This window comes from Sardina pilchardus, chromosome 8 (assembly GCF_963854185.1).
Source record: "Sardina pilchardus chromosome 8, fSarPil1.1, whole genome shotgun sequence".
Lineage (NCBI taxonomy): Eukaryota > Metazoa > Chordata > Actinopteri > Clupeiformes > Clupeidae > Sardina > Sardina pilchardus.
The window spans coordinates 35252814-35266557 of NC_085001.1; the positions used below are offsets into that span (position 1 = coordinate 35252814).

Genomic DNA, 13744 nt, shown 5'->3' on the forward strand with positions numbered 1-13744 from the left:
AGAGCTAACTTACAATGCAACTTGCCATAGGCAGTTAGCTTCAATTAACTCCCGGATCTCCTTATATGGGCAAAGATGGCAGCTTTGGATCCTTTTTGTAGGCGAACTTCAGAGGTCTATTGGGTAACAGGCTTTCTAGAGGAAAAGGCATTTTTTTGTACAGGCACTGCACTGCCTTCACCAATACAATACATAAGATCTTAGGACTTAGTAAGTTACCGTTCCTCCTCCTAGCACCCAGCCATTTATTCATTCATTAATGTAGATCAACATGATGGAAGTGCTGCTGATAAACACACTGTGAGGATATAGATAAGAGAAGAGATGCTAACGTAATTCACATAAAAGGACCATGTTACATGTCTAAGTTCAATGGTTATGATAACACATGCCATGACCATCTGGGTCTGTATCCAGCTGAAACATCTGAATACCTTCCTTATCCATGGTGAGGTTAGCCTTGGACTCAAGAGATTATGAAGTTGATAATCAGCCTTCACACTGACCGCCCAGAAAAAAAAACCTTTCACCTGACCTGGGTGAAGACCATGCCACAGGGCTGAAAAACCAAACGTTAATCCCAAGGGGAAAGTCTGGCATCTCTGGTGAATGAGCCTTCGCAACCATTCAGCAGTTGTGCCATTCCATCGACGGGTAAACTCAGACAATCGGCATGATGTCTCTGTGATCCATAGTTCCCCATCTGACAGACCATTCCAGCACTGGAGACCAGTCAGGCGATTACCACAGAAACCAAGACCAATGGCATTATTCAGACATTCACTTAGGGCCCAATGAGAATAGTAGGTTATCTTCAGAACCAGTGACAGACTCCACATCCAAAGTAGACCACTGAAGTTATTCAGATTTACTGAACTAGCTTTGAGAAAAAATATTAGTACATATTTAATGACTTCCAAGACAACAACCCATAAAAGCCTCAGAGAAACTCTGTGTAGAGGAGAAGGTGGAGGATTTTGTTGAATGTTCTGCACAAAAGACAGAAATTGGTCATATGGACATAGAGGACCACCAAGCAAACAAACAAACGAGAGAGTGTAGCACATGTATGGGAGGAGGTGAGAAGTGGAGATCCTTCCTCTGAATCTAGGGTGTATCACTTTTCCCTCTTCAAGATCCATGGAAACAGAAGTCACTCGTTGGGTAAGCAGCATCAAGGAGGACAACATCAGTAAGAGTCTGAAGTGAAAAATATTATCTAGATTTAATGGAAGTCATGTCATGATGTTGTTCCATAATAAATAAGGCAATGAATACACACACTCAGTGAATCTTTCTCCATATTTACCAATCTTGTTCATTTGCGTGCCACGATGAATACGACTGTGTTCACAATTAATGGTTAAAAAGTAGTCCCTTTCAACTGATAACAGTTTATTAGGTAGCAACAGTAAGACCCCGTTTACATGACGACGCAGGGCGTTTTTGTCTTCACCGCTTTCACACCTTTAACGATACCGGTCAAAAAAACATTTGCGTTTACACACAGAGGTGAAAACGCCAAGTTGCCCAGAAGAAGCATGCCAGTGGGTGTTCCCAACAGTAGCTATGCAAATACCTTTTCCTCGTCATTCAATGAGCGCTCTCAAAAAAAGCGACTCTAATCGGAGCTGTCAGTGTCACAAAACTTTCGCCGGATGGACTCTCACGCTTGCCATGTTATGAAAACTTGGCAGCCCTTTATGTCAAGCACATCGTGGATGTTTGCACAACCATTGAGAGCTAATACACAGGATTGCTTTTCAATTTCTGTCTTGTAATGTTGTTGTATATGCCCCCCTAGAATAATATCGAATGTCTATCATCGGAACTGCCCGCCGCCAAACACCTGAAGCAACCCTGTATTTCGCATGCACGGTTAACATAGGCGACGGACATTCGCCTACATTATTTACTGAAATGTAAAGGAGGCCAGCATTATTCGCGGACTAAGTGGAGCTAAATTAAGTTATTATTTTGCTGTCACTTCGTCTGTTTTATGGCCTAGAAGGTAGTATTTGGTATCTGTGGATAGCTCTAGCTCTCCTCTTTTATCTGACATGCAAGCCATATCTTTTTGACCACGGTTTCACGAGTAGGCTAAATCAAACGAAAGTAGCGGTAGCCGAAGCTATATGACATTCTTATTTGTTAGTCACTTCGTCTGTTTTATAACGATAAAGGATCGATGTGTTTGGTATCAATGGAAAGCTCTGTTTCTCCTCTTTCATTTGGGGCTGTAGTACTCGAGTCCGGACTCGAGTCCGTTTTTTTATGGTCTCGGACTTGTCTCGGACTCGCTGGTATTTGACTTGGACTTGTCTCGGTCTCGGCCACTGGTCTTGCCAAATATGGTTATTGGTCTTGACCGAGTCCAGGCGTCTTTATTATTTTATAATATTCAAGGGAAGTAGGAGTACACTCTGTAATACTGGTCATTCTTGTCTATGTCTGGAGTGAAGCTATTGTAATTTAGTTGCTCAAATGCTCAGTACTAGTACCTAGCAGTGGTAATAGTGGTGGATTGGTGTTTGTATTAGTTGTAACTAAGGTATCACCTTATATCATTCTGTTTTCTTTAGATGAGATTATGTGATATCAAGGGGAATGGTTATGCTTACAAATCCTGGGTGGGTATTTAGATCAGCAAATAATAACCCAAAATGATTGTCTTTATACTGTCATGCATGCAATTTGTTTTTTTCTGTCCTGGACTCGGTCTTGACTCGGACTCGAGTCTTTTGGACTCGGTCTGTCTTGGACTTGAACCTCTTTGGACTCGGTCTTGACTTGGTCTCGACCGGTCCTGGTCTTGGACTTGTCTTGGACTCGACAAAGGTGGTCTTGACTACAGCCCTAGCGTGTCATGTCTGTGCGATGCCTGGTCCCAGAGTAATTCAAGTGAGAGTGGCTGCGTGGGTGAACGCAGAGCAATATAGACTGTAAATATGATATACTTTGATTTAAATTCATGATTTTATTTTATTTTCATACGTGTCTCGTTGGAAAGCCCCGGTTCTGCTCTTTCATGCAATATAGGTCTCATCTCGCTGTGACTAATAATCGCGGAGCAATGTACCAGAGAAGAATGGGTGTGTTTTTTGACGCACTTTGCGTCCGTCGGATCCGTTAAATTGACTTGGAAAAAAATAGGATTTGTAAACTGTCGGAATGGGGGTACTAAAATGTGTCAGACTGGCAGCATGTCTAAATAGAGGCATGTCTAAATGGAAGCATGTCGTAGTGGTGGCATGTCTGAGTAGCAGCATGTAACCCTCCTGCGCAAACAAAATGTGTGCTCGTATGCTCTGCATTAAGTTGATTACAGCTAGGTGTTCATCAACTCTTCTAGCAGTCTAGCAGGGAAGGTGGTGGATTTAAAAGTAGCCTAGAGACTATTTTGGCGCAGGTTATTGTTAATGCGTTGTTGCTGGTCGTCGAAATCATGCAGAATTGCAGAATTGCAGCAGCACACGGCTCCAGCATTGTTGTTGTTCTGCCAAGTGTCTAGTCAGGTGAGGTCAAGCGCAGGGGCTGGACTACTGTAGAGGTTCGAGGTGGGGCTATGTCGTCATAAAAACCCCAGATGTGCCTTTACACGTCAAAACGAAAACGGGGTCCTCAAAAACCTCCACCCTAGAAGCAGTTTTCAAAAACCATCGTTTTCAGCCGCCAAAACGGCGTCGTCGTGTAAACGAAAGGCCTAACTGATGAAAAAAACGTTGTCGTGTAAACAGGGCCTAAGATTAGCTCAAGATTAGCCCAATTAGCTACAGTAAAGGCCTATTTGGACGGGATTAGTTTTATGGGGTGACATCAGGTAAAGTAATAATTACCAGGTAATGTAGTCCCGTCCGGACGCGCCATGTCAGTAAACATAACGGAGTATGTTGGTGACATTTACAGACAGTTTTACCTTCCGTAAAACGGTCCGGAGAAATTACCCTAGGTAAAATTAATCCCGTGCGAACGCGACCCTCTGTAAAGATGGCTGTAATATTTCGTCACATCCTGATTTGAAAACAATTCCACCATAGTCTGAATGAAAACATAACATGCTGTGCAGCTCCTAATAGGATGTTAGCTAGTTTGCCTAATAGCTTGATATTGTTAGCCATTTCAAACTACTTATGGCATAACATAAAGCTAACGTTTGCTAGTTTAACCAACTTGTGTAGTCTTTCAAATCTGAAAATGCCGCACGTACCTGACGCAAAGTATCACATGCACGGCGACGAAGATGTGACGGCAGAACGTAAACGTAGTTACTCCTCCCATGTCAAGTAAAATGACAAGAGATGTCTAGTCCCGTCCGAATTGGACATTTATATTACAGAGGTCATATGATAAACCTGCATTACTCTACGTCCCCCCATAAAACTAATCCCGTCCGAATAGGCCTTTAGATTGAGTAAAATTGTAAGGTTTTCTGGACATAAAGTAGGCCTATATATTGCAATACTGCTGATTTTTTTTCAAAGTGAGATCAGATCCCTCTCAAACTGGCTCTGACGAAATGAGCTTATAGGAACTGGTTGTCTTATTATAATTTATAGGGGGGGGGGGTTTTAAGTATATTTTTTGGACTTTTATGCCTTTAACGATAGGATAGTGAAGAGAGACAGGAAGTGAATGGGAGAGAGCGTTGGGGTGGGATCCAGAAAGGACCACGGGGTGGGAATCAACCCGGGTCGCCGGCGTGCGGTGCAGGTGCCCCAGCCAGTTGCGGCACTGCCAACTTTTCCAGTTAAAGAGAAACGATTTCATCTCCGGTTTCGGTTTCGTTTTTCGTTTTCGCTCGTTTTATACTTGCATATTTCTCTGCAGAGCTTCCCTGACAGCTTTAGCGTGTATATTTATACATATAGGCCTATAGGCTATATATAAATTTCAAGCGTGGTTCTTCTTGTTCCTCACGCGTCTCAGACTTCCAGATGTAAACAAGGAGCGATCGTCAGGGCTGCCAAGTCTCACGCATTGCCATTTTCCGAAACTTGGCAGCCCTGGCGATTGCTCCCTGGACAACTGCAAGGCTGCAATAGCGGATAGGGACACTGGGGGCAGGAGGAAATATTACTGTTTTCGATAAAACTGGTCAGTCAAGCAAAACAACAATTTCTAAGCGATTTTATGACTATGAAAATGTTGCATAGAGTCTCTTTAAAGGAACCGTATGTAGGGTTTTGGCCAAAAATAGTACTGCAATTACTTTCAAAATACTGTAGCGCGGTAGCCTGGGTGTTCCCCTGGGATTTTTTCAAATAAAAATAGTCAGGCTAGTGGTGTATCCCCTCCCCCTCCACTCTGAGTTGCGGTTGCCAGGCTGCAGGATCCAACAGGAACATACTACAGCTACAGCTTTCAATGGCAAGTGCTAATGTTGTTTTCCTCGGCGTCTTCTTAGCATAATGACAGAGAAATGGATTCTGATAATGCATTGCTAACGTTACCAATGACTCCCTGTTTTTATTTCCCAGACAATTCCTTAGGCTACCTTTTCAAATCGATGACCCACATCTTCCACCTCTTACCTCTTACCTCTTAAGGCCTGACAACGGTTTTTTTTTCAAAAACTGTGTTTTTTTCATCAGTTAGGCCTTTTGTTTACACGACGACGCCGTTTTGGTGGCTGAAAACAATGGTTTTTGAAAACTGCTTCTAGGGTGGAGGTTTTTGAAAACCCCGTTTTCGTTTTGCCGTGTAAAGGCACATCTGGGGTTTTTATGACGACATAGCCCCACCTCGAACCTCTAGTCCAGCCCTCGCGCTTGACCTCACCTGACTAGACCCTTGGCAGAACAACAATTACAATGCTGGATCACGGAGCCGTGTGTGTGCTGCTACACTGCTGCATTTCTTGACAATGCTGGAACAAAACGTTGCAATTCTGCATGATTTCGACGACCAGCGACAACGCATTACAATAACCTGCACCAAAATAGTCTCTAGGCTACTTTTAAATCCACCACCTCCCCCTGCTAGAAGAGTTAATGAACACGTAGCCGTAATCAACTTAATGCAGAGCCTACGCGCACACATTTTGGTTGCGCAGGAGTTATAGTCTAATACGCAGACAGCTATCCCAACAAGCAAATAATGTTCTGCTAACTTTAAGTAACGTTAGCTTTTGGTTCCCCTATGGTTCGTTTTTCAGCAACCTACTAATAACGTCTAGAGAACGTTATCTCCAGGTTGTCAAAACAAAAGAAACGTTATATTTTGGTTGAATCCCAGCAAGCAAATAACGTTAGCCGTTGGTTCTCCTGTGGTTAGTTTATCCTAACCTTTTAATACCCTGGAGAGAACGTTAGCTCCAGGTTATCAAAGTTCCCGGAACGTTATTACAACTAAAAAAAGAAATGTTATATTCTGGTTGCATTTCTCTTTTCACACAACGTTGCTACTTAATTGTTTTTTGGTATCTTATTTCGGTATTTTCTGGTTATGTGCGTGGGGTTGATTATTGTTGATGAAAATCGCCCCAGAGTTTCTATGAGTTTCCAATTGAACACAGCCAGCAGCCACACTGCAACTTAGTCGGAATAATTTGTTGCAAAATCGACATATAGGCCTATTCTATTCTTCCCCCCTCTGTTGGATTGATATTAGGCCGACCAGAGCCAGCCCGACTAGCTAAGAAGGGGCCAGCGCGAGAAGAGAAAAGCTATAGCCTACTTCCATCATCTCGGGTCCGTGAAAAAAACAGCCAGCTCTGGTGTGTTGTTGTGTTAGCAGACTCAACCTCGCTAACTTTAAGACATTTGGATAACACAGAGATAAAGTTACTCACGTAGGCTACTGGCTGTATGGTATCGATCACATTAATGTAAGAATTCTTCACATCGTACTCCATGCACTTGTTCCATTAAGTCCAACAGTCAACAGGCTTTTAAAAAACACTGTACAGGGTAAACCGGGTGGAAGATTTCATGATAACTGCAAATCTGACGAATAGTGTTGGATTAATCCATTATCGATTAGAGTGGCACCTGAAATGCATTCATGGTGGTGAGAATAGATGAGTAACGGACTGTCAATCTTGCAGCGTAGTTCCCATGTGGAGTTATAATTACTTTATTTAGGTATTAATTTTTCGATGGCATATTCATGATCCAGTGCACGTAGCCTACTACAACCAATTTTGACATTTAAAGATGTCATGCATATTTGTATTCGTTCGTCTCCCGTTTATATCAGAAAGTTGACAAATCGTGGTGCCACATCTGTCGAAGAAACCTCATCAATCGTGGAACGTCAAGGAAGCCAGTTGACATAGGAAGCCAGTTACCACATAACACCGGTATCGTTAAAGGTGTGAAAGCGATGAAGACAAAAACGTTGTCATATAAACGGGGTGTCAATCTCCTAGACCTAGCCTATCCTTGTTTTATTTCGGATGTATTTCGGATTCATAACGAGGTCTTTTAGGTTTCATAACGTTAGACATTTTTTATCCGACACGTTTGTAGCTGCAGCTGTGGTAACTAGCAGAGCTGGCAACCCGGATGCCGAAACACTTCTGACTTGATTATAAGAGTACGGCGCCGCAGAAAACCAAAACACAACATAACATCAACATCAGTTGAGGGCTGCAACTTCACTTTTAAATGACAATATGAAGAGTTCAGATGCAAAAGCCTCTAAATCCACTATTGTCAATGATGAGATAATGATGGTGAGTGAATGCTCTTCACATATAGTGTAAGTTAATTCAATAATTTAGCTTCAAAACTCACTAAATATCATTCTCTTCCTGGTCTGAAATATTGATTTGTAGGCGAAACCCTATAGGAGTCTGATACAAAATGCTCATTTAAAAGAAAAGTGGTCAGACGGATTCAGAGGCTTTTGCATCTGAACCCTTCATATCTTAGTCGGAATATTGTTGTCAGTGATATAAGTGTTTGAAATTAGCGTGATTTCTTAATGTCTAGTGACATATTAGGGCCATTTTATGATTAATTGAAATACATTTCTTACATACGGTTCCTTTAAGTATTTCTGTATATTGGTAGGCCTATTAATGGAAAGCATATGTGCATATTATACGCTTATTTGGATAAATATCTTTATTATTTATTTGTACTTTTTTTGTAGTGTTTATTTCTGCACACGTGTTTGCGTAATAAATGTCTGATTTCTTACCTTCATTATATGTTCACTGTAAAGTTAATCTTTATGCACTGGAGCTATTTGATCATCTCTGCATTACATTGGCAATATGTTTTTATGTTTTAATTCTATCATATTTATGTGGATGATATTGGAAGAGATTGTAGGCTACTGAGAGAAATCCCTTTACCACTGATACTAGTTTTAGAATTTAATTAAATATTGATCATACCTAGGATCTGCAGGTTCCTCTTGCCAGTAAAGCCTGAAAAGTAGGAGCATATGCCAAAAGGATTGCCATAGCATTTGAACAATAAAAATCCTCCAGTGTATTTTTTGTGAGTCCACAAAATAAATCAACAATGTAGACATGATCACAGAAACAAACAGGACAGCACTATACCAGCCCATGCTTATAACAGCAAGTGAAAAACCTCCAACACCCAGGTAGATGTATCTGAAAAGAGAGGTGATGCAGTGTAACTATGGGAACATCATAGGAACAAGAACTCTCTTAACCAAAAAAGTGTATTCAAATAGATGTGTTCAATAAGACCATAAAGTAATTGTTTGGCCACATTGCCTACAGCTGTTCATTTCTCAGTCCAATTTACAACATAGTTATTCACACTCAAAAAGCATCTAGAGGACTATGAGGAGCAATTTGCTGAATTTTAGGAAAATATTTATGATTTTAATCACAATCCGCATCATTAATACTACTCCTGAGAGAAAAATGCAAGATGCTAATCACTCAGGTGTTGGCCACCTTTCTCTACTATGACCAAATTATGCACCCAAGAAGAGAATTTCTGAGGTTAAGAGGGTTGAACAATTTTATCACTTGAACTGGATACAATGTAAACAGAAAACAGCAGCTAAGTTGAACATTTTTGTCAAAATTCCAGCATTAATCAAACTGACACACCATAAGAACACAACATGGTCATTAACAGAATGAAAATCAGCAGCAGAAACAACTTGAAGTCCAACCACAACAAAAGTGCTATTTCTGGAGCACTCATTTGACATGCTTTACTCCTTACAAGATTGTTCATGGACTAAAGGTGCTTTACTACTTATTTTAAGCTTTTAGCATCAACCATTTAATTCCCAGATAGATTGTTCAGTTTTTACAATTGAGTCCATGTGAGGAACAACCGTATAAGTCCAAAAAGAAAATAAGCAGTTTGGGGGGTTGTTCGCGTGACCAAAAATCCACCATTCAATACTATAAGTATTGTTCATTTTGACTGACATGACATAAGCAAATGATAATGCTATAAAACAGCATTTGCAATTTATTCAGAGGATGGAGAAATTGCTACTGTATGATGTGCACAAATGCCTAAATGTTGTGGAGGTTGAACTAATATGAGAATTTAAATTCTGATCAGAGAAAAGCACCAAAGCGATTAAGAAAAACTGTAAGATTTCGAAGATATTTGTATTTTTTAATTAATATTATGTTTTTAATAAATATTATATTTTTACTCTAAATCTGGTGGTTTTGTCCCAGATCTCTAAAATCACTGGCCTAACATTACTGCAGTAAAAACCAAGCATGTCAAATTAACATTCTCAAATTACGTTTCACATGAAAATCATCTTATGATGAAAACACAAACCACAAAGCTGAAAGCATAAACTTTGATTGTTGTTATAAGAAATGAAGGGAATCAAGGAACATGTGTGTGTCCTGCAGGAAGACGCTGCACCATCTATTGGACAAACTATGTAATGTTAAAAGCAGCCAAAATAAAGGATCAATATTTAATTTTCCTTTACTAAATTAAAAAACGATATTTATCGGCTGTTATAAATGCCAATACTGATAGTTTTGAAAATGGTTAATAAATCAGGCTCTAGCATCCACCAACAGAAACATAAATCGGTGCCTATAGATGGAGAATAGAGTGGAGAGATGGAGATGGAGACAAATTGACAAGTGTGATCTATTTTTGTAGAGAATGTGCAGGACTGAGCGGCAGTCATATTTTGTACCGCTATGCAGTACATCTAGTATTGTCTTATATTTTTTCCTCTATTTTTTACCTCGATGGGAATTTAAGATGGGGTGCCAATTATAGTGCCCTCTGTATTTCATGGAAGAACATTTATTTATTTATGATACATGATCATTAATTCACAAAGAAAAATGGTGTCCTTAAAAGGTGGATATTGCCTTTTGTTTACTTAAGGCATTAAAATCAATTTCCATATTCCTCTTTTTAGCCAACTTTAGCATGTGTGCCAACACTTTCAACCATCACTATGTGTTCATTTAAAAATGGCATGCTCATTTTACTTTACATACTCTCATGGATTGTTCACTTTTAGACAGACATTAGCACGATTTACTAAATTAATAGCTTTCATTTACATGAGCATACTGTTAATTAAAACAAGTGTACAATTTCCAAACTCAGCATACAATTTAGTAAAATGAGACCACAATTTAGTAAAAGGAGTGCACATTATTTTGATATACAAAAACATCTTGCAATGTCACCTCCCGAACTCCATACCACCTTAAGCTCTGCCTTCCAAAGAATAAAATCTAACATGAATTGTGCTGAATGCCTGCATATACTTTTTTAAACAATAGATTTGTGTAATACAGGCAAACATACTTACTACAAAATGTAATTTTTATTTGTTATAATGCGGATACATTTAATGACATCTATTCTATAGCACAAACAAACTTGACTACTTGAAATTGAAGCAATTACTTTTTTGTATTTTGAGTATTTTGTGATAGAACTGGTGATGATAAAGGCATGAGTTCAGCTGCAGGTCATCACAGCTAATATTATCTGTGATAACGCAGAGCTTCCATTACTTTTATGCCTGAAATGCACAATGTACCTAACAACCAGCTATATAATATATATGTAGGTATAAGCCATGTGCCCTTACAGGAAAACTAAGATAAACTGAACTGATCTTTGGACTTTGTGCCCTTGTATTCTGCAAGCACTGTAAAGACGTTGTCTAACTTCACTTGATTAGATAACATTGCATTGTCAGTGAATGCTTATCGGCTTGTTACATCGTGAATGAAGAACATTTCTGGAGGTTTTTCCTCTTTTGTATATTTTTGTTGAATCACACCCGAATTCATGTGCATTTGTATACAATTTGTGTGTTTGTAGGTTCCAAAAAAGATACACAAGTTGTGGTTTCCTAATAAAATCGAATACGTACTTACAGTTTACAAAATAAGTGAGTGAAATAGTTATAGCTATTTTGAAGAGAACTTACTTTTCACCGGTGACCGTTGACTCTGGTTCATTAACATTCAAGTGTGAAAAAGAATATTCCATCCCTTTTTAGTGTCCTTCTGGAACAGCACTTCTATTGTATTTTGACTACACTTGAAGTTGATTAAATTTGCTGACTGTTTGTTCAATATCTCTCGTGCTTGCTTTCTCATCGTAACGCTTATGAATTTATAACATTTATACATTTGAAGAATGTCATTTTGATCTCACTCTATTGGAAAAATGTCCTCAAAACTTTGCATGTCAGAAAATTGCAGACACAAACCTTTGAATCAAGGATAGGTATCCATTTGTTGCCAAGCAATAGAATATTAAAGCAAAGGGAATTGAGATTAATTGATACATCAACTGTGCACTTTCACTAAAATCCCAAATGGATGCCATTATAGTCTTTGTGATTTAACAACACATACAAGGTTTTAAATGGTGAAAAAATGAGGGAAACACATTTTTATACTGTAAGACAAGCCCACTATCTTCACAGTATGTTACATCCATCTGTCACTACAGCAAAACATCTGGCATCTGGTATCTACATTAATGATAGGAACCCATTAAGATACTTCAGGTGCTCAGAAAAAGAGGTATGTGTTTGTACATGTGTCCTTGTACTGTTAATGGTTTATTTTAAAGGTTAGCATTATCTAGTAAAACTGTCCCCCTATCAGCTCCTCCAGGAACACGAATTGAGAGACAGACCAGGAGAGTGGCCAGAACAGACTTGAGGACAGAAGCTGTGTTAGAGACACAGTATCAGACACCAGGTTGGTGACACAGACACAGTTGACTGCCTTGGCCAAGTCAGAGACAGATTCAGCAACACTAGAAGCAGGCAGAATTGGTCAGGAGAGTCTGGCTTGAGAGGAGTGAGCTTGAGTGGATCCGGTGGGTGAAAACTGGTGGGTGAATGTAAGTGGGACCTCGGTGAGGCATAGAAACAAACGAGACGCCGGCCACAGACCTGAGCTGAGACAGGTTGGCCACCAGCAGCCTGTGAATTTGACTGAAGACTGGCACAGATGTGCACAATTTTGTAAGCCAACTGAAGCATGCCGGTAGCCCAAACAACAAAGTCTTTGAAGCAAATGTTCTGTCCATTAAAATTTCTGCTAACTATCCATAATTCCAAATCTCAGGAGTTGTCAATGACAAAGTGAAGCCTTTCAAGACAATAATTTCTTGTCTATTCAGTTCCTTCCCTGTTAAGCACTTCCTGGGCCCATTGTTTTAGGTTGCACTGTCAGGCTTTTTTTAGACTGTAGGACCCACACAGGTGGCAAGAGGATTAAGACAAACAACAGTTTTACTCAAAATAAAGTGCAAACAACAGGAATAACAGATACAAGAAACAGGCACACAAGCAAAGACATATCAATTACTGAGACTATAGGACCGAGACTGTAGGACCACAGTCATGCCGACTTGAGTGACTGAGTACATAGGAAAACTTTGAAAAGACAGGGAGTGACTCACAAATGGGGCAGAGACAACTAGGGAACAACAAAATCATATGCCAAATATTGCATGCAGTTCCCTCAACCAAATGTATACAGTGTCCATATCAAACCATGCCTGTTCCTGTAGAAAACATGTTGCCCAATGACATGGCTGCATCTACTATAAATGGAATGATGCTCTGTAATTGAAAAAAAAAACATAATTCCAACCAAGCATTCATTAGCTTCATTCACTTTAAAAAAAGATTACAAATCAAAATGGGCTTATCGCTAACAGCGGTTTTGACCTAAAATGTAAGGTATGCTACATTGCCAAAAGCATTGGGTCACCTGCCTTGACTCACATATCCTTAAGCGACATTCCATTCTTGATCCATAGGGTTCCAACTCTTCTGGGAAGGCTTTCCACAAGGTGTTTATGGGAATGTTTGACCATTCTACCAGAAGCGCATTTGTGAGGTCACACATTTGATGTTGGACGAGGAGATTGGCTCTCAGTCTGTGCTCTAATTTATCCTAAAGGTGTTCTTTTGGGTTGAATGCATTTTCTTTCTTTCCTCCTTCTACTTCCTTACCTCCTTCTTCTACCACTACCTCCCTCAACTACAATTTGACTAGTACTTAAACATCTGTACTATCATCCTCTTATTGTAAACCGGTATTCCACATTTTATGTTTCAGGCTCATTTTTAAATGCATTTAATTCTTTTTTTCTCATCAATCTACACTCAATTGTCCAATACTCCACAAAAAAGCAGGTGTGTTGAGTGCTGCACAATCAATGATGTAGTATCACTGATACTACTGTTGCACTACAGCTCTCCCTCATTATACATTGAGAGTATTGGGAAATGAGTATTGAGAAAGCCTAAAATCGTTACTCTAATG

The 13744-nt window shown here is 39.6% G+C and overlaps 1 protein-coding gene across 1 annotated transcript; it reads right to left on the reverse strand.

Moving 5' to 3' along the window:
• Positions 1-266: 266 nt before the first annotated feature.
• mboat4 (membrane bound O-acyltransferase domain containing 4) lies at positions 267-11783 on the reverse strand. The gene is made up of 3 exons (XM_062544204.1): positions 11665-11783; positions 8345-8569; positions 267-1200 (listed from the first exon to the last, which is right to left on the reverse strand). Exons 1-3 carry the CDS (start codon positions 11781-11783, stop codon positions 267-269), a joined length of 1278 nt encoding a protein of 425 aa, XP_062400188.1.
• Between the last annotated feature and the right edge of the window lie 1961 nt (positions 11784-13744).